At 37.2% G+C, this 21,585-nt stretch overlaps 1 protein-coding gene across 6 annotated transcripts in view; it reads right to left on the bottom strand.

The window, feature by feature from the left end:
• Positions 1-21,585, bottom strand: part of LOC129727459 (uncharacterized) — a 175,778-nt gene that overhangs the window by 1,747 nt on the left and 152,446 nt on the right. For all 6 annotated transcript variants that reach the window (XM_055685318.1, XM_055685317.1, XM_055685316.1 and 3 more), the window contains exon 5: positions 461-783. In XM_055685318.1, the coding sequence (XP_055541293.1) occupies positions 461-783 (323 nt within the window). The remainder of the gene's footprint in view (positions 1-460; positions 784-21,585) is intronic.

Here is a 21,585-nt window from a genome sequence, read left to right as displayed (position 1 = left end):
CGTCTTGAATTTCGACATCAGCGCTAGCGTACGTGCATGTGTCAAATTGGGAACCACAAAATATGTATGAGATTGCATATGACAGCGCCCCAGACGCTGTTATCGCACTCTGTTATTCGATTGGCAATCGAATAATCGTCTTTTATGGCGATAGAACTAGGTTCTAGTGTTACGTCTATTAGTCTGTGCTTTTACCTTCATTAACAGGGTGTAAATAATGTGAAAACTCTAAAACATGTCATGTATTGTTACAATAGCTCAAAAAGAGCTATGCTTAGGGATGTGTTTACTAAAAGAATTTATGATTCAAATAACACCAAAAAAACCTTATTTGTAGTCAAAAATTGATCGTTTTTGAGAAACAATTTTTCAAACATATCACCTACAAAACAATCACAAGTAAACCATTTCTCAAAACTTCTCATTGTGACCCACTGAGAATCGTATCATTCACACTTACCATTTTTGGATGGCTTGGCGCCGTAACCGTCCAGTCGAGAAAGTGTGTCAACATCCAACGGGAACCCGAGATAATCGACAGCCGGCTCAGTCCACGTGTTCATCCAGTCGCCGTCTGCATCGCTATAGGGTGCCACTGGACCGACGCTGCCTAGTGAACGGTCATTCTGGTAGACAGAATTCGGTGAGTAGGATAGCACGTCATTGGGCCCGTTGGCAGGCGGTAGGTAGTCCAGCATCGCAGGATACGGCTCACGAGATTCGAGGAGTGCAAGCAACGAGAGGGCATCAGCCGGAGTCATCTTATTCGGACTGCGCTTTAATCTGTAGGGATATTCAAAACAGAAGCAATCAGACGCACAGCATCCAGGAAGCCAATAAAGACGGCGATGCTTGATGGATTAAAATGGGTTGCTAGCTAACAAGACGAGACAGCATAATAGTTTTAGGTTTTGGATAAAAAATGTAGCCTTACCATATTTAAAATGCTAATTGAGAGAACCCAGCTTTTGATAATAGATCTCAAAGCAGCATTCAGTTTAGTGTGAAGATTCAAGAAAGAACAATTAGACAATGGCTGCTCAAATATTAAGCACAAAGTTTGCTAAATACAATCATTCATTGTGATAATTTTTCTGTTAACAACTCAAGTTTTACGCATGGCTATCTACGTTTCCGGAACGGAAGCGTGACGCTTTGTTTTACAAAGTCCCAATTCCAAAACTGTACGTTTCTGCACTCAAACTAGAATGCATGCATTGTCGGACCAAACATGCCTTATCTATGCTGTCGCATACAAGCTTTTCAATGAAGAACATCGAAATGAGATCCAATGTGATAACCGTCTTTTCTCAACAAGTCTCCAATTTTCGTCTTCTGAGACCGTCGTCAGTGGTGCATCTGAATAACGTCAACGATAGGAAACTCACACGATGACTGTCTGGGATTCCATTCTGTGCCTCATACGAGCAAAACTTGCTGACCGGGCGTGCTTATCACCCCACTTCGTCTGGTTGATAATGGCTATCAGAAGTTCGCGTTCCGAGTTGGCAAATCTAGGATTATATGGTACGATTTAGATTCGGTGTGATTTCGCCGCCAAAGGCAATCGCGCTTTTGAAAGGCTAAATCAATTTCGAGAAACATATTGCTAATTCAGTTACACGATACGGTGTCGGTAAGCGTGGTGATAATAGAATCACCCCCGCCGGCCGGGCTTTTGCGTAAATACAATAAATGCAATTTGCAGTAGAGCCATCAATCAAATTATTTCGCTACAGTGTCTACCTACCTTTTATTGTGTGTCGGATCTGGCAATCTGGTGCTTATCGACCTGCTGAAAAGCATTATCGAGGTAAATTATACTGCTAATTGAATTTATTCCGGCAATAGGAGTAACTTTCTTCCAAAGTGTACAACTGTGTCGAAGTTGGAATACATCTTCACTTCCGAAAAGTACAGGGCATGACAGGTATCAGCACAGTTTACGTCTTTCTTGGCGGTAGGCAACAAACGAGATTAAACCGAAGTCGTGCTGTGATATATATATAAGATGTTGACAAAACTTTTCGAATGGTGTAAAAAAGACTGTACATAATAGCAATGTCCCTAGAGACCGTCGTGTTAAAGGATGATTTATCTACCATCAAGTTATCCATTTGATAGGTTGTTCAGAAATATTAATAACAATACTGGTATTCCAAAATAAAGATTTTTTATGTCAGTAAAAATGGGCTTTTCAGTCATTTAGGTTCTTTATGCAACCAGCGACAGTATAGTTGAGTCTCTTCTTCAACATATCCAAATGCTAAGCATGTATAGGTAACGCGCATCATTACAATAACCAAAACTGTATCATTTATAGTACGAACCAGTTATGGCACAGAGAGTTTGAACGGAGTAGTGCCAGAACTAGTATCATTACGCTTATGTTCCTTAGCCTCAGCTGGTGCACTTGCCATGGAGCCAGTCATGGTCAACCACCCTGTAAGATGATCATTTATTCTTTACTAAACAAATTTTACTAAACTCGACAAAAGGTATTAATTTCATGTTTATGTTCATGATCATGTTCATGTTTTGTTCATGTTCTTGTTCATGTTCTTGTTCATGTTCTTGTTCATGTTCTTGTTCATGTTCTTGTTCATGTTCTTGTTCTTGTTCTTGTTTATGTTTATGTTTATGTTTATGTTTATGTTTATGTTTATGTTTATGTTTATGTTTATGTTTATGTTTATGTTTATGTTTATGTTTATGTTTATGTTTATGTTTATGTTTATGTTTATGTTTATGTTTATGTTTATGTTTATGTTTATGTTTATGTTTATGTTTATGTTTATGTTTATGTTTATGTTTATGTTTATGTTTATGTTTATGTTTATGTTTATGTTTATGTTTATGTTTATGTTTATGTTTATGTTTATGTTTATGTTTATGTTTATGTTTATGTTTATGTTAAGGTTTATGTTTATGTTTATGTTTATGTTTATGTTAATGTTAATGTTAATGTTAATGTTTATGTTTATGTTTATGTTAATGTTTATGTTAATGTTTATGTTAATGTTTATGTTTATGTTTATGTTTATGTTTATGTTTATGTTTATGTTTATGTTTATGTTTATGTTTATGTTTATGTTTATGTTTATGTTTATGTTTATGTTTATGTTTATGTTTATGTTTATGTTTATGTTACAAACATGTGATTTATTCAGCATGCTTGGTAATTGAATAACCATAAAAATATGTACAGGACAGTATGATGTAATAGGTTAAACTACCTTTTTTATATTAAGAGGTTTGCATTGCAGTCATTCAACCCATAAACCATTTATTGCCTTCGATATACATTTCATTATTCATTTTTCATTTTTCTTTTCTTCTTTTCTTAATGTTTCTCTTTTTTTAATGCTTTTCCTCATGATGTATTTTGACTTTCATGCACTGTTTTTCATTGAAAAGGTCTATTGATTTCATCGCCTACACTTTGTTATACAAATTACAATTTTTCATGTATTCTATCACTTTTTTCAATTGTTCTGTCATTATTGAGAGCTCTTCTTAGCGTCATTTCATCCATCTCAAGTTTTTGCTTTGCGTTATCATACCTTCTGCAGTCTAAGAGAATGTGTTGGATGTCGAGTATAGTTCCACAGCATTCGCATGTTGGTGGTTCTGGTTTTTTCTAGTAGAAAGCTGTGGGTCAGTCTCGTGTGTCCGATTCGGAGTCTAGTCAGGACACGTTTGTCGCCAGGGTTGTCACGATATTTCCATTTTTCAGTTTCAAATTGGATTCTTCGTCGTATGATTCGTAGCATCGCGCAAAGAGAAACTGAATTGAATTGAATAAGCTTAAAAAATATGTACAGGACAATATAATGTAATAGGTTAACCCTCTAGTGCCAAGTGCCGCTTTAAGACGGTCTTTAGTTGAACCTCTGAAAAGCTTCAATAAATGCTTAAAAACCTAAATTAATCCACCTAGCGGTCAGACCCAGCCTTTCTCATTCAAACTTATTATTTGTAAAAATAGATTTACATGAACGCTTCAATCCAATAAAGGTATATTCACTCTTTGGGTTCCAAAATATTGATGTTGTAATTAAAGTATAAAATGTGAAATATGACGTAATGGAAATGCTCAAGAAATAGCGAAATAAAAGAAATGACTCTTAATTTCGAACAATTCAATCACGAGCGATACCTGGAACATTCAAATGATACGATACCACATTGAAATTATATTGAGGCCACATATATTGATCAAAGCAGGTATAGTTATAAATAGCCTATGAATTTCTTTTCTTTCCATAACTTTTGAACCACATATCAAATTGTTATGAAGTTTGTTATTTGTAAGTTTGAGAGATAACTCGTTCGTATGACACTAGTTATGTTCAAGTAAGTCGTGTAATCTTTGAGATAATAGACTTTCGTTGTTTTATTAACAATTTAATACATAACGGTTGTTTAGTTCGATTATAATCAAATGAAATGGGAACGTATAGGGCAGCCAAACTTTGATAACCCTTAATGATAATTCATCAGTTAACCCTTAACTAGTCCGTTCATCTGATAATACTATTGATCAAATCGGTTGTGTACTTTCTGAGATAATGAAGTTTGCGTGATTTTCACAATTCGGTACATTACAGACGAAGTTACAGTCCGATTACAGTAAAATTCAATAGGGTGCTATGAGTCAGCTAGACCTTTCATTTGACACTGATTTCGTGAAAATCGGTTCAGCCATCTCTGAGAAAAGTGAGTAAGTTTATGTATTCTTCGGAATAAGTTACATTTCATAGCTAGATTTCACATTTTTAAACATAACAGGCAAAGTAATAGTCCGATTGCAAAAAACAATAGGGTCTTTTGGGGTAACTAGACCTTTCATATGACACTGATTTTGTGGAAATCGGTCCAGCCATCTCTGAGAAACATGAGTGAAATTAAACAGTATTCAGAAGACGTTTCTTTTAATAACTTTTGAACCACATGTTCAATCTATATAAAATTCAAAAGTTAAGGGTTTTTTACACACATACATACAGAAAATGCTCAGCTCGTCGAACTGAGTCGAGTGATATATACCATTCGGCCCTTTGGAGCACTTTCATATCTTCGGTTTTTTAAATACCAAATTTAAATTTTGTTAAGGCCATATGTTTTGATCAAAGCAGTTACAGTTTTAAATAGTCTTTGAATTTCGTTTCTTTTCATAACTTTTGAAGCACATATCAAATTGCTATAAAATTTCTTACTTGTGAGTTTGAGAGACAACCCGTTCAAATGACACTAGATATGTTCAAATAAGTCGTGTGATCTTTGAGATAATAGACTTTCGTTGTTGTTATAATTTAATACATAACGGTTGGAATAAAAATACGATTATAGTCAAATAAAATGGGAACCTATAGGAAAGCCAAACTTTTCATTTGACACTAAGATTGTTGAATTTGGTCCAGCCATTTTTGGGCAAACGAGTGAATTTGAAAAGTCACCGGAACATGTTTCTTTTCACAATTTTTGAACCACGTGTTTAATCAGTATAAAATTCATCAATTAACCTTTAACTAAATGAACGGGTTCATTTGATACCAATATTGTTCAAATCGGTTGTGTACTTTCTGAGATAATGAAGTTTCGTGATTTTCATATTTTGATACATTACAGACGAAGTAACAGACCGATTACATTGAAATTCAATAGGGTGTTATGAGGCAGCTAGACCTTTAATTTGACACTAATTTCGTGGAAATCGGTTCAGCCATCTCTGAGGAAAGTGAGTGAGTTTAAGTAGTCTTCGGAATATGTTTCTTTTCAAAGCTGGATTTCACATTTTTAAATATAACAGGCAAAGTAAAAGTCCGATTGCAAAACAAATCAATAGGGTCTTATGGGGTAATTAGCCCTTCCAAATAACACTGATTTTGTGGAAATCGGTTCAGCCATCTCTGAGAAACATGAGTGAGATTAAACACTCTCCAGAACACGTTTCTTTAAATAACTTCTGAACCACAAGTTCACTCTTCATGAAACTCAAAAGTTAAGGGTTTTTTTAAGTAGCTCGTTCATTTAAAACCAATTTTATTAAAATCGGTTGAGTAGTTTCTGAGATGATGTTTCGTGATTTTCACATATTTAAACATAACCTCTAAACTAAAAATCCGATTGCAATTAAATTTAATAGGGTCCTCTGGGGCAACTAGACCTCTCATTTGCAATTGATTTCATGAAGATCGGTCCAGCCATCTCTGAGAAAATCGAGTGAGATTGGGAGAGCGTTACACACACACACACACATACACACACACATACAGAAAATGCTCAGCTCGTCAAACTAAGTCGATTGATATACGAGACTCGACCCTTTTGAGCACTTTGATACCTTTGGTTTTTCCAGTGATTGCTATACCTTTCTACAAGAAAGGCAAAATGTTTATAAAAATTCATAGTATTTTTTCTGGAGTCAGTCTGAAAATTAACTTGGGCACTAGAGGGTTGAACTATCTTGTATCAACGTGTTTAGGTCAGTAATTTTTCTCTAACACTAATAAAATAAAAACTAATTAAATAAATCTCTGGACTTAATGTGGTGGCCCTAAAATTATTCAATATGGCGTCTGACGTCCATTTACGGCCGGCAATGAAAATTATTAATATTCATGAGTGCAGCAAACTAGCAATTCATCGGACCTGAATCACTCCTGGGTACCTCCTAATCCGCCGTTAAGCACGAACTTAAACATATGAAACGCTAAAAACAGCAAACCGACGGAACAACACACAGGGCTGCAAACAAGCTAAACAGTTTATCTCTCCAAACCCTGCTACAGGTCGAACTCGATTATCCGGAGGCACGATTATTCGAAGGCTCGATTATTCGGGGCTCGATTATAAAAAAAAAATGTTTGATTATAAAAAGATGACTATTAGTTGTGTGAAAATGTCTGATTTTGTGGTAAAAAATCATCAAGCTGGAGCGCAGTGAGAGTTAAAAAAGTTCACGGAAATGCTGCCAACGCGTCATCATTGGTTCTATCGCTTAGAAGACGGCAATTTCGATGTTGATGATTGTCCTCGTTCCCGCCAACTGTATGATTTATAGGTAGCTATATTTTCAAAATAAAGTTGAATTTTTACTAAAAAAAAAAACAGCAAAAACTTTGTAGCGCACCTAATAATAAAAAGCATTCGAACTTAGGTGGACGATAAAAAGGCTGACTAGTCTTCGATACGAGAAAATATTTTCGATACGAGAAAATATTTTATTGCTACAGCAGTCTTCTGGCATGCCCAAACTTTATTTAATTTAGATGTAATAGGAATTGATTAACCTACAATTATGTATTCACACTTGCACCTTGTATCCCCCATCTTTCGGTTAATTTACCAGCGACCAAATGCTTACATTCCATAGTTCCCTAAATGAGGACGATACCGGCAAGATAATCTAATGGCTTCTGAACGTTCCACGTTGTGATGCTGGTGATATTAAGCTGCAAAACCAAACACGAAAGCAACATCCCCCTCCCTGTATCCTGTGCTATACGATTCGCACGGCATGCAGTAAAATGAACGATAAGGTCGAGAAAGAGTTATGACATTCGTTTAAAGCTCCGCTTTGCTTTTTGTTGCTCTAGTAGCTGTTTACTTGATTTATGAATACCATAAATGAGAGCATATAAGAAACGGTATTAACACCCTCTTGTTGCTGCTGTACTTCCATTGTGACACAAAATCGTTGAAATCCTTCGAAGAAGCAGGAAGCGAACCAGTAGAAGCAATGCGGAACGTTATTGTCGGTGGTCTGGCCACCCAGTCGTCGTGTCGTCGGGACCTTTTAGTTTACCAAGTACACATAGTGTGACAATCTTTTGTTTGTTTGCCCATCCGACATGGCTCTGACTAGCGTTAAACTTTGATCTTGGTGTCATTTACAGAGCGTTGTGTACCGCCAACTTCTGCGTGCTGTCGCTCGAAGCGCTTGCCGACAGACCAACCAAATAAGCTGATTTATTAACCATGTGAAACGTTTAATGCGCTTATAATAAACCACTAACTACAGTAAGCGTTCATATATGCTCGTGTCTTGCTTATACGCACTCGCTTCGTTATGAAAGTTTAATTTAACTTTGTAATTATGGCACATTACATAATGGAATCCTTGTACCGACTCCTGCCTTATTCGTATGGCAATATGGCGATGTGCTCAGACGTCATCAGGCTAATAAATTGCGAGAAAATTAGAAAACGGCGACCGTAGTTATGAGTAACACAGATAGCGTTTCTAATTAGTGATGAGTTAATTAACAGGATGAAAATATGATACTTAGTGAACGAAGCTGTCGACTACCAGGTCGCTACTATAGTGATAGATGATCGAATCGCTTACAGCTGGTTACACCTTAGGAGACGCTATGGTAACTTTCCGATGTTCAGGAATTGGGATGATACCAAGGTCTACTAAGAAAATTGATAACTGCTGCTAAATACAGTTTCAAATTTCATTTTACTACATTTCCAGTAATGATTAAAGACAATTCAGTTGAGTTCACTTTCGTGGCCACCTAACCTAATAATAATGTGGTTGAAAATCTGTCAGCTGGAACATTAACCTTAACAGATTTTATGAGAACGCCTCAAAGCATCCGGCATCAGGCAGGAATATATTCTGTTGCATTTTAATTATCTGAGATAAACAAAGATAACCAAGTTATGTACCGAAAAAGGAAAACACTCACAAACGTTGATCCCCCCAAATATGTCTAACGGCATTATTTTGAGTTTTAAAACGTCCAGATGTCTGTTTTGGAATGTGTAAGTATTGCAGAATATTAAAGACAAGTTTTGTGTACCATTTCGATGTTGTAATCAAGGCAAAATGACTCCATGTGGCGAAGAAAAAAGTGCCCTTTCGCCAAGGCATGGTTATCGCTTATTCTGCTCACGATACGATAAAGGAAAAGAATTTCACTATAAACTAATTCCCCACCCTCCGTATTTGACACATTTAGCTCCGAGCAACTATTTCTCGGTTCTGTTTTCTCGGTCGAAAATGTAGTTCTTTGGCAAGTGATTTCTCTCAAATAAAGTGGAACGTTCCCCTCACATATGGAGGTTGGAGGATTTGTCCCTAACTACATGAACCTTCCATTCCGATAGGATTTGATAATCCCAGGAGTTATGGTGAAAACGAAAGTTACAGTTGAGAGTAACAAGAGTAACAAGAGTAACTTTTTCTTGGTAATGGATATATCTGGGATTTATGTAAATTTTTATAAAATATTTTATAGCAAGGTAGTGCAATAAAAAAGAACAAGAATCCAACAAGTATGTCTCTCGATGTTTGTGAAAAATCAAAAGCAACATTTGTACGAGTTCGTTACTGTTGCTAAACCTCGAACTTTTGAATGTAGATAGTTGCTAACTTTTGGTGACAAATTTAGTAAACAGTTTTGTTTGGCGACATGAATTGAGATTCGCTCTATCCAAGAATCAGAACAAGGTACAGCATTTCATACTTCACTACCGGCAAGTTAGTCTGCTCATTCATAACCAGTAAAGTTTTGGTGTCCAGTTTTTTAGTAGAATTCAAACAGACTTACTCAATGTGTCCTCTGTTTCCATCACTGACATTCTCAAAAGAACGCTGTCTGCTTCCGGCATGTCTTTCGAACACAATCCTCCGGTATCGACTAGTAACACTCAGAGGGAGAGATTAGGGACTACGAAGATACTGATATTATTTTGGTTTTTGCATAAGAAAAAGAAAATAGGAACTATTTTTGCTTATGTCATCACACACATTTTGACAATCGCATATGCGAGTTCGCGTGAGTGCGAACAGCCTTCAAAATCTCTTTTAACTTCGTAGTCGCGAATAGGCGAAGAGTATGTTGTGAGCCAACAAACTGTCAAAATCTGAGCCAAACGAACAAGAAAGGTAACAACACTTTGAGAGGTCTGCAATCAGGTTCGATGGAAGACGTGTTTATTTTCATACGTTTTTCTTGTTCTATTGCTAAATAATGAATAACGAATGCTTTAAAATTGCCTTTTCACAATGATGGTTAACCGGAGATACACAAACTTTTTGTATGGTTAACACAACAATGATCAATTGTGGTAAAAGTGTATAAAATTAAATATAAATACAAAACTTAACATCTTCACGGTTGTTGTGTTGAAAATATTTTGTGTTGGAAGAAAAATCTCAATTGATTTTTACGAAAAAGTGTAATATTTATGACAACTTTAAATGGATTGAAAAAACTTGCGTTTGGTAATATTTAATGGTACTTGAATAAGCTTTTACATCCGGTTTTGTTTAGTATTTTGAAAAATAAATCGATCAATTTTGCAAAATGTCCTATTCAAACGTAATAACAAAAAAAAAACAACAAAATTCAAAAAGATCGAGACAAAATTAATTTTATTTCTATATCTGAAACTGGAAACACTCGTTAACCACATCGGTAATGAGCAATTCTCTCTTCTCGCCACTAGATACTCAAGGTCTTTCAAATTTAATGTAAATGCACATAGTTATCAGAAATAGAGAAAAAATGATAATGCCATTTTTGCTTGATCGAATTTGTTGACCCCTTGGTCGCCAAGGGGTGAAACAGTTTTCAGAAAAGTTGAAATTTTAGCAAATTTGATTTATTATTTGAGATATATCTCTAAAATTCGATATGTAAAGTACTACAAGTAGCACTTTTTCGTAAAGAAAGCATTTTTTGTATGTGTGTATGTGTGTGTGTGTGTGTATGTATGTATGTATGTATGTAACGGTCTCCCAATCTCACTCGATTTGTGAAAAGATTTCTAAGACTGTTTGAACTCACCCACTTTTCTCAGAGATGGATGGACCGATTTTCACAAAAAAGTTGCAATAGAAAGGTCTAGTTGCCTGATAAAACCCTATTGAATTTTATTATAATCGGACTGTAACTTTGTCTGTTATGTATCAAAACGTAAAAGTTATGAAACTCCATTATCTCAGAAACTACACAACCGATTTGAACAAAATAGGTATCAAATGAACAGCCCTTTAAAACCCCTGAAAACCTTTAAAACCCCTAAAAACTCCTTTAAAACCTCTAAATAACGAATTTTATGATGATTGAACATGTAGTTCGAAGGTTATGAAAAGAAACGTGTTCATAAAACTTTATCAAATTCACTCGTTTTGCCAAAGATGGCATCACTGATTTCAACAATCTTAGTTTTAAATTGAAGGTTTAGTTGCACTATTGGTACCCATTTGATTTGATTATAACACTGGTTGACAAAATTGAAAAAAAAATGCTGCTCTAAAGCTCATAATAATTGCCCTAGAAAGAGAATAATTCACAGGAAAAGCTTTATTTTTTCATTTTTTCTTAGTTTGACCTTCGGGGCAACACTTGTGTTGACCAGTGTAATCGGACTTTTGCTTTATCCATCATGTGTCAAATTGTAAAAATATTGAAAATCTCTTCTTTCAAAGATTACACGACTTATTTAAAGAAAACAGGTGTCGCAAATTCGGATTTCAAAATAAAGTATGAAGTTGATTCCTGGTCTCTGAGCATCATTCCGGGTACTGGAAAACCCATATTTATTGGTATTTGGCCATTCATTGGATGCCTCTCAGAAACGAGCAGTAATATCAACTGCGTTAAAGAATTTTAATTTCACTGATAAGATCATTCAAATTAATGTATAAGGAACAACTTTTAATTATGCATTATTTGAAATCTACTGACTAACGTTGACTTAAAGAATCTGAATATTTATAGGCAGTATATGCGTACAAACCGATTATACCATAATTAAAAACAACATCGCATCATATAGTTGAAGGAATTTAATGTTATTTGCGTTATTGTTATTTGTGTTAATTTATATTTATATCGTCGGTTTCGTGCAACACTGGCACAACTCAAAAAACATATTTTCGAGAAAAACGCGTTTGAAAATTTGCGTCGAAAATTCATTTTTCGAATTTCAAGAAAACTTTGAAGTTTAAGATTACCAATCCTCATTTAACACCTTTGGGTCTATTATGCACATATTACGTGCTCACGTTGTCTAAATTAAAACCTTATTTTTACTAACTTTATGGAAAAATTTCGATGTGTGCAGCAAAAGTGCCTACTCATAACTCTAGAACTTTTGTGATTTTCGAAATGGGATTTCGTGTGATGAAACTTAACAGTATTTGGCATCGTTTGCCATCAAAAACTCAAAAATGCAAAATTTTGAGTTGTGCCAGTGTTGCACGAAGCCGATGATATGTTAAATTTTAAATGGTCGGTATAGTTGTGCTGTTGGCTACCAAAAATTTGTTGTTTAGAATGAATAACACATCCAGCAGAAATAATCGAGGTGTATTTTTTGAGTGTTGGAGTAAATCTATTTTAACAAATTATAAGTTCGAAGGAGAAAGGCTGGGTCTCACCGCTAGGTGGATTAATTTAGGTTTTTTTTTTAGTTTAATGAGAATAATGAATACAAAACTAGCATGTTTGATACTGACAAAGCGATAGGTTTTTTATTATTGAGCAGTTCCACAAGAAATGCCCAGTTCTAATATTTTATTTAAATTGTCATTTTTAATTTGACTGAAACTTTGCATAGACGTTACTATAGTTTCTATAGTTCTTTTATTGGTTGAATTTTTTGGAGCATGACTCATTTTTAAGAAGCTATTGAAAATGCTATTTTGGGAAGGTATTGATGATTACAAATATTTTCAGGGCCAACACGGTTTGTTTGATCGGTATGACGTTTTCGATAAAGTTGTAGATAATTTTGTTTCTCATAAAAAAGCTCATTTCTAAAAAATCTAATTTTTTTTCTAGAAACTACAAAAGATTACCTAAACAATCCACCCAAAAAAAAATATAGAGTGTATATTTTTTTCGGAGAGACAAAATTATTATCTACAACTTTATCGAAGACGTCATACCGATCAAGCAAACTGAATTATGGAATGCTGTATCCCGCCAGCTACCCCTAAGATGGCAGCCCCATCAGCGGGATGCAGGTATCGCGACCCTGGTAAGGTAGCATACCGAAACCTTTTCTTCAACCACGAACAACGAATTTAGAAATACGGAACGGATCAATCGGCAAAGACCTAGGCTACGAACACGGAAAAAGATTAAGGTAAACGATTGGAAATTGGGTACTTGAAACGTCCGATCTCTCAATGAACCGGCGCGAGCTGGCTTGCTTGCTCGAGAACAACAGCGGCAGGGAGTCGAAATCGCAGCGATTCAGGAGGTTCGGTGGCCAAATTCCGGAGAAAGGGAATTCCGTGCAGTGGACCCTATTGCACGCACTTCTTTCAAGTACCACATCTACTACAGTGGCGGCAAAGTAGCAAAACCGGGGCGTCGGTTTCGTAGTGCTGGGAAATCAGAAAACAAGAGTCATCCGGTGGAGGCCCGTAGATGACCGTATATGCTAGTTGAGGATTAAGGGCAAATTCTTCAACTACAGTTTAACCTACGCACCGACAAACGACAAATCCGATGAAGTCAAAGATCAGTTCTATGACAAGCTTGAGCGAATCTATGACGAGTGCCCAAAACACGACGTAAAAGTCGTCATCGGAGACGCAAACGCACAGGTTTGAAGGAGGGAATTCTTCCGTCCGGTCATTGGAAGGCATAGCCTCCACTCGTCAACCAATGAAATCGGCCTGAGGCTGATAAACTTTGCCGCGGCCGGAGGAATGACCATATGAAGCTCCTATTTTCCGCGCTTGAATATTCGGAAGCACACCTGGAGGCATCCAAATGGAGTAGCCTGCTCCCAGATCGATCGCGTACAGATTGACGGTCGGCACTTTTCGGATGTTACTGATGTTAGGTCTTTTCGGGGACCAAACATTGACTGACCATTATCTCGTCGTTTGTAAGATCCGCGCACGGTTGTCGAACGTGCTGTAATCTCGCACAGAGAGGACGACGCGTTTCAACGTTCAGCGGTTGAAAGCTGATGGCGTGGCAACAGAATACGCCAGAAACCTGATTCAACGGATCGCAGAACAGCTAGAGGAAGGAGTGAAAGATATAAATGGGCTGTGGAGCAGCATCCACGGCGCTATCGAAACGACTGCGAAAGAGGTGGTAGGTACGACGCGTGAAAGACAGCCTAATGGCTGGTTCGATGCCGAGTGCGAATTTCCCTGTGCCGGTCATGTGTAATGACAAGGACGACAACCTGCTTACTGATAAACCGTCGGTTGCAGCCAGGTGGAAGGAGCATTTTCAGGCGCTATTGAACGGTGAGGAGCTGGATGAGCAGAGCAGGAACAGGATTACAATTATGAGTGACGAACAAGCTGTGGAGCCACAAACACAGGAGGAGGTGAAAAAGGCGGCGATTAGTGAGCTGAAAAACGGCAAGGCCGCTTGGAAGGACGGTATCGCGGCCGAGCTTCTAAAAGCGGGAAGCGAGCGACTGTACTATGCGATCCACCAGATAATACTAAGGATCTGGGCGGATGAACAAATGCCGAACGACTGGTTGGAAGGCCTCATATGCCCTATCTATAAGAAGGGCCATCGATTGGATTGTGGCAACTATCGGGGCATAACGTTGCTCAACTCCGCATATAAAGTGCTCTCCCGTATCCTGTTCTTCAGATTGAGACCGTCAACGGAATACTTTGTTGGCGAATACCAGACTGGTTTTCGACAGGGGCGTCCCACGACGGATCAAATCTTCACCCTGCGACAGATCCTCGATAAGTTCCGGGAGTACAACTTACCGACTCACCATCTGTTTGTGGACTTCAGGGTGGCATACGACTCAGTGAAAAGAAACGAGCTGTGGCAGATCATGCTGGAACACGGTTTCCCTACGAAACTAATTAAGCTGAGTCGTATGACGCTGAAGGAATCAAAATAGTGCGTGCGGATAGTTGGCGAAACATCAGCCGCATTCGTAACGTTGAATGCACTGAAGCAGGGGGATGCGCTCTCCAATTTACTGTTTAACATCGCTCTTGAGGGTGCAGTACGAAGAGCAAACGTGGAAAGTAACGGTACGATCATCACGCAATCTCACATGCTTCTTGGTTTTGCGGACGACATCGATATCATCGGTATCAACCGTAAGGCCGTGGAGGAGGCCTTCGTACCTTTTACGAGGGAAGCAGCGAAATTGGGGCTTGTCATTAACTCTGCCAAAACGAAGTACATGGTAGCTGGCAGAGAGCGTGGAAGTACCCGTGGTGTTGGTGCTGAGGTGGAGATAGATGGGCAACGATTTGAAGTGGTTGATGAATACGTTTATCTTGGTACACTTGTGACATGTGACAACGATATGAGCCGTGAAGTGGAACGACGAGTTGCAGCTGCGAACAGGGCCTTCTACGGACTACGTAACCAGCTAAGGTCCCGAGTTTGCAAACTCGCACAAAACTAGCGCTGTATAGGACGCTGATAATCCCGGTGGCCCTTTACGGACATGAAGCATGGACGCTGAAGGAAGCTGATCGACGAGTGCTCGGAGTTTTTGAGCTTAAAGTTCTGCGATCGATACTTGGCGGTAAACTGGAAGATGGAGTGTGGCGCAGACGCATGAATCACGAGTTGTACCAGGTATACAAACATGCTGATATAGTGAAGGTAATACAGCGGGGCAGGCTTCAGTGGGCTGGACATGTAGCCAGGATGCCTGACGAGAGAGCCGCCAAAACTATCTTCAGTAGAGAACCAGGAAGAGGCCGTCGACTCCGTGGTAGGCCTCCCACGGTGGAAGAAGATGCACGATCTGCTGGTGTACGAGGAGACTGGAGAACGGCTGCCCAAGACAGAAGAACCTGCACATCTCTAATTCGTTCGGCCCTAGACCGGTAAACGGTCCGTTAGCCAGCAAAGTAAAGTAAGTAAGTAAAAAATCAAGAATTACTAAAATTTCAACTTTTCTGAAAACTGTTTCACCCCTTGGTGACCAAGGGGTCAATAAATTCTATCAAACAAAAATGGCATTATCATTTTTTCTGTATTTCTAATAACTATGTGCATTTACATTAAATTTGAAAGACCTTGTGCACCTAGTGGCCTAGTTTCAGCGATAATTGCTCAACATTAATTCATGATACTGAGAAATACCAGGTCGAGACCACACATATTTCTACTTCCCCGGTCCGTATCTCCATCATGGGACCAATTACCGAGACGGTTTGAAACAGAATTTGAAAGTAATGCGCGATAACCCTGCAGTATAATATATTACATTGAGTCGACAAAAAAACTGTAGCAGCATTTTAGAACAAACAACAATTTACTTGTAATTCGGTGATTAACATTTACAAGGATGGTACAACAAGTGTCAGTTTGAATATTTTTCCAATAGAGAAATTGCAGGGGTTTATAAAAGAAAATACATTTCTTACCGATTTGTTTGAACATCATGTAGGTTCAAAACTCATAATCTATCGTAGAATCAAAGTATTTGAAATTATTATTACCTACATTTTTACAGTAAGTTGAGAAACAGGTTGTCTAGAAGTACAATGTCAGTATAGAAAGAATTGTAAAACAACATCAATATAGTAAAAAAATTGGTTCACATAAAGCGGTAACAGACGATTTTCTACGTCCAAAAATCCCTATTGCGTACATACCTGATTAAAAAATACAAGCAAAAACTTTCACCAAACCGCAAACCACAACTAAAACCGTCATTAACTAATGTTAATGTTGCACGTGTTCTAGACAAACTCGCAAATACAGCACACGTTTATTTTTGAACAATTTGCTTGCGGGAGGTAACACAAACAGACAGCGGTATTTGGTTTGCATTCCGAACAGTAGCGCTTGGTGGTTGTTCTGGATGATAAAATCGAGCTATGAGGTAAACCATCGCTAAACGGGAGTCCCGATTTTGAGCGCTTATTTGAAACGATTGTTTCGCGACGAACATTCTATTTGGTTAACGCTTGAAAACTTTTATTTTATGCTTGTGCCGGAATAATACTTTTTATTATCTGTAATCTTGATGCTCAAAATGGTTCGATAAACTAAAGTTACAATAGTTGAGTCACGATAGCGACGAATACAAGAAAATACATGAAAAATATCAATAACATCAAAAAAATTGCATAAACATTAGAAATGTCAAAAATCTCTGTTTCCTTTATGTTCAAAACATATGATGTGCTCATTATTTGACGGTCACATTATTACTTATCAGTCAACAATTTTTTGTAGGCAATTAAAAACGTTCATCTCTATACTGTGATACTCTGTCGCTCATTTTGTAACTTCAAAATAACATAACATACATCCCAGATTATCGCTTAAGGAAGCATCTGGTTTACATCAAGCATACACCCCCAATATATCCTTGCGCGAATGAACAAGCATCGCTCGCGGGGTTGAATTTTCTTGGCTGTCGTCTGTATGCACAAATATGGTCACAAACAACTTTCATGATGAGTTGCTGTTTTAATATTTACACAAGAAATGACTAGTCTATTGCCTACAGTACACAGTACGAACTGAAAACGAACAGAAATTATCTTCGTACAGTGTAGGCATGCCTGCATCAACATTTCAAATTCCGAAACAAGAATCGATTGAATTTTTATGTGGTTTTTGAGAAACCGCCTCACTTCACTGTTCACTCGAAAGAGCATCTGATATTTATTAACACCCAAACCGCTTGTACAATGGCATGTATCATTGTATCATTGCTTCTCAATGATTCTCGTTTATTGGCGATATATATATATATATATATATATATATATATATATATATATATATATATATATATATATATATATATATATATATATATATATATATATATATATATATATATATATATATATATATATATATATATATATATATATATATATATATATATTAGCTCACGTACTGTGTTGTATTGATGCTAGTCGAAAGGAAACAATGTGAGGGACGGCTTTGCAATTTACGAATCGAATGAAAAAATTATATCCCTTCCTACCTGCCACTCAGCGCACGATCTGTCACTCACTCACGATAGCCTGACCACAGTTAAAGTAGAAACGAATTCCAGAGTGGGAAAATGTGACATTGGGATCAGACATGACCGCTTCGAAGATGGATTGATTTTTTCCCTCGGAGTCACACATTGCTATTCCGAGGTTTAAACATTAGTGCACATTATGTGCCCTGCAAAGTCAACATCTCCAGGTTGCCGACTTCGAATACGGTGGGAGTTTAATATTCCGTTGAGAATAAAAAAAAATCGATTGGAACAATTCACCGCAATGCGGCTAAGGTTAATGATATTGAACGCACAACCCGCTCGTTTCAAAATATAGAATTATAAAATTGAGCGAATTATATCTGCCATCAAAAGCTCAATAAGAATTATCAAATATCTTATTATGTTTACCTTATTCTTTACGTCAAAAATAATGTGTTTGTGGATACAGTTTAGCCTGTAACTTCATTGATGTTGAAAACTGAAATTACGAGTGGTTTATTTAATAATTAGTCGTTTAACTTTATTACAAATCAGGTTAGTCCTGCACTTTCTGAGCTTCAAAGTTTGATTTAACGACAAAGTTCTCATTTAGCGTAATGCACTTACATGTGCGGCAGGAAAAATGCGAAAATGTTTTAACTTTAATATTGGTGGGTTTGTGTAAATAATAACTTGTTGACAGTGTATTTGGTTACGTTTACTTTCGAGTGGTGCGGAATTATTTCATTGCAAATTTGAGAAAATGTTTGTCAAAGAAGATGAGTTTGGATTGAAGCGCCTGCAAAACAGTCTAGTTTGAAGACTTCGAAGTCGGTCATAACGAGCACGAATGTCTATACCGGAAGACTGCGTTCGAAAGGCATGCTCCGCTTCCGACGTTTTCTAGAGTATGTTATTCATAACAATGGAGGACAAAAAGGCAAAGTAAAGCTAAGCCTGGGTGCTACATTTCGATTCGGAACTTGACCTTCTGTTTATTTATACACAGACTTCGCAGCTGACTGTTAAGTGTACAGGATAATGGCGGGGCTAGCGCTACGATCCTACTGACACTAACAGTCTCTCCCGAGCTAAGACTCGAACCTATGACGACTGGCTTGTTAGGCCAGCATCGTACCTCGAGACCAGTTGGGAGTACGTTGGAGGACACATTTAGAAAATTTATTCGGTATGAACCTAATCTTATTGTTACTTATACTAATGGATTTCTGCTGAATGGAAAAGCCGAAGCTGGAGTTTACAACTAATACCATATTTATGTATGCTCAGATTTCGGCGAATCATTGTTCAGTTAGTTTTGTTTTTCTATTTACCATCACAAAATTTTGACAGATAATAGTACATATTGTTATCTTCAATGTGTAACAAAATTAGATTAAAAAAAAGAGTCACGGGAAGAAACTTCGTGTTTCGTTCACTAATCCCGAGTAGGAGTTAGGAATATATAAAAAAAAATCTTTGAAAACACAAATTGCAGCCATTAAAGCGCCATCCAGGCGCTGCAGAAAAATCCCTTGCAAAACAGAATCTGCTTAAAATAGGTTCGGGGTGATTGGAATAGTGTCTTTCAATAGGAAACTTCACATAATTACTGTTAAATTTTACAAAATCACTTTACGACCTGAAAACAAGTGCTGACAAAAAGAAAGGTAGTAAACAAATTGATTTACCTACTTATGTTTGTATTTCACCTTACACATTTCGTGTATTTCGTTTCAATACACAAGAGGCTCCATGAGCTGCTTAAAATAGGTTTTCTACCCTAGCAGGTATTAAGGAATTACATCAAACCAACCTATCTGGCCCAACCTTTTCGGATACGAAGATAATTGTATACAATAAAATTATTTATTTAATCGCTTGGTTAACAGGTGATACAGCACAACTTTCATCCTTTCGACGGCGCTCTTCTGTAGAATGGATGCTATTTGAAAATTTTTTTGATGGTTGAGCTAAAGAGTACCACACTTTTGTCAACACGGTTTGAGCAGAATTTGCAGAATGTAATCAAATACACAGGATTCCCGCGCTGCTGGGTTACTTCCTCTGTATAATATGTTGTTTATAAAGACACACTCACAACAAAAGCGGCACGTGTGAGTGCCAACGGTTTTCCATTCAATTTTCTTTTCAGCTGCTCGATAGTACATGAGGTTGATTGACACGATTAGAGGGCACAGTCAACATGACGATGATTTTGAAGACTTTATGTTACACGCCTAATGTCAGAGCTATGAATAGCTAACTAGACTTGTTGCTTTTCCCCTGGTAATAGCTGCTGGTACGATAACGAATCGTATTATAGCCTGCAAACATTCCTGCCAGCAGGATAAAAAGCGGATGAAAACTCTTTACAGCACAGAAGGGTCTCGTGGCGCCAGGTTTACAAGGCTATGCGAATCTATCGAGCACATGCCTGACCGAAATTATTATCATTTTTAACAAATTCTCCTTTATACTGCAGCGTCATGGGACTGTCACAATAGACTGTCAAGTAGACGTCAATCTTTCTTTTTTACTTTTTCTTCTGCTTCTTCATCGTCATCATCATCATGATGCTAAACTACCAACATTGCCCGTTGCTTAGCATCTCACGGATTCCAGCCAACTGAACAGTATACATGCATACGCATTTGTTCCCAGCATCCTCGATCTATATGCGCTGGAAATCAAGCATTTTCGCCCCGGCTGATGTTTATTCATCGCCTTTAATTCATTCTGTGCAAATGGGCTGTTACGGGAGGCAGACTTGAGTGATTTGCATAACGATAACAATATTTATTGGTTTTGGTTGAAGACGCAACATTGAAACGGAAAAATGAAGCAAAATATAATTTTTTACTGAAGTTCATTTTTTCCAAGTATGTATTAGTTATTTTTTAATTCCACGGAATCAGTAGATCAAGTGACTAGGGATGAAATGATTTCAATCATAATCAGACCGTACGAGGTGCTCTGCGCATTAATAAATTTTAACAATTGTTCATTATTATTTGATCAACTGGAATTTTTTTACACAAATGCAAAATTAAACAATGCAAGTTGAACTGAAACGCTAGATAGAGGATTTGATGCTTTAAGTTCTATTGTTCAAAAGCTGAGAGTAATGAACGCATTTTGATTACACATTAATATTACTAGGAACAATCAAACTTGCGATGCCAGTTTGATTGTTCCTAGTAATATTAATTTAATGGGTAAAAGGCAAAGACTCACTTGTTGGCTCATCAAATCATAATATAGGTTTAAACTGAAGTGTTTGACAGGGTGAACAAAATAGGTCAGACACACATTATATTGGCCAGTCAGATAAGTGTTTGGTAAATTTTACATCAAATGATGTCATTTGTATGCAACCGCGGGTTGTCGATGGTTTATGCACTTGAGTTATTATTTGTTCGTTTTCACTCGGTCGGTCGCAATGAGCTTGTTGAGTGTAACATTCGCTCATACTAGAAATTTTCCAAACACCCCCAAAATCTGAAGTTATGGTAAAAATACGGTTTTTTGAACCTCAGCGCATATAATATTTTTTAACTCAGTCATTAATTAACCGATTTTCAATATTTTAGCAGTTTTAGAAAGAAGACGAATAGAGCTTTTAAAATATATTCAGGATTTCACTAATACCGATAA

This window comes from Wyeomyia smithii, chromosome 3 (genome assembly GCF_029784165.1).
Source record: "Wyeomyia smithii strain HCP4-BCI-WySm-NY-G18 chromosome 3, ASM2978416v1, whole genome shotgun sequence".
NCBI lineage: Eukaryota > Metazoa > Arthropoda > Insecta > Diptera > Culicidae > Wyeomyia > Wyeomyia smithii.
Note: the sequence above shows the minus strand (reverse complement) of the source record. Positions and strands in the feature narration are given on the sequence as shown.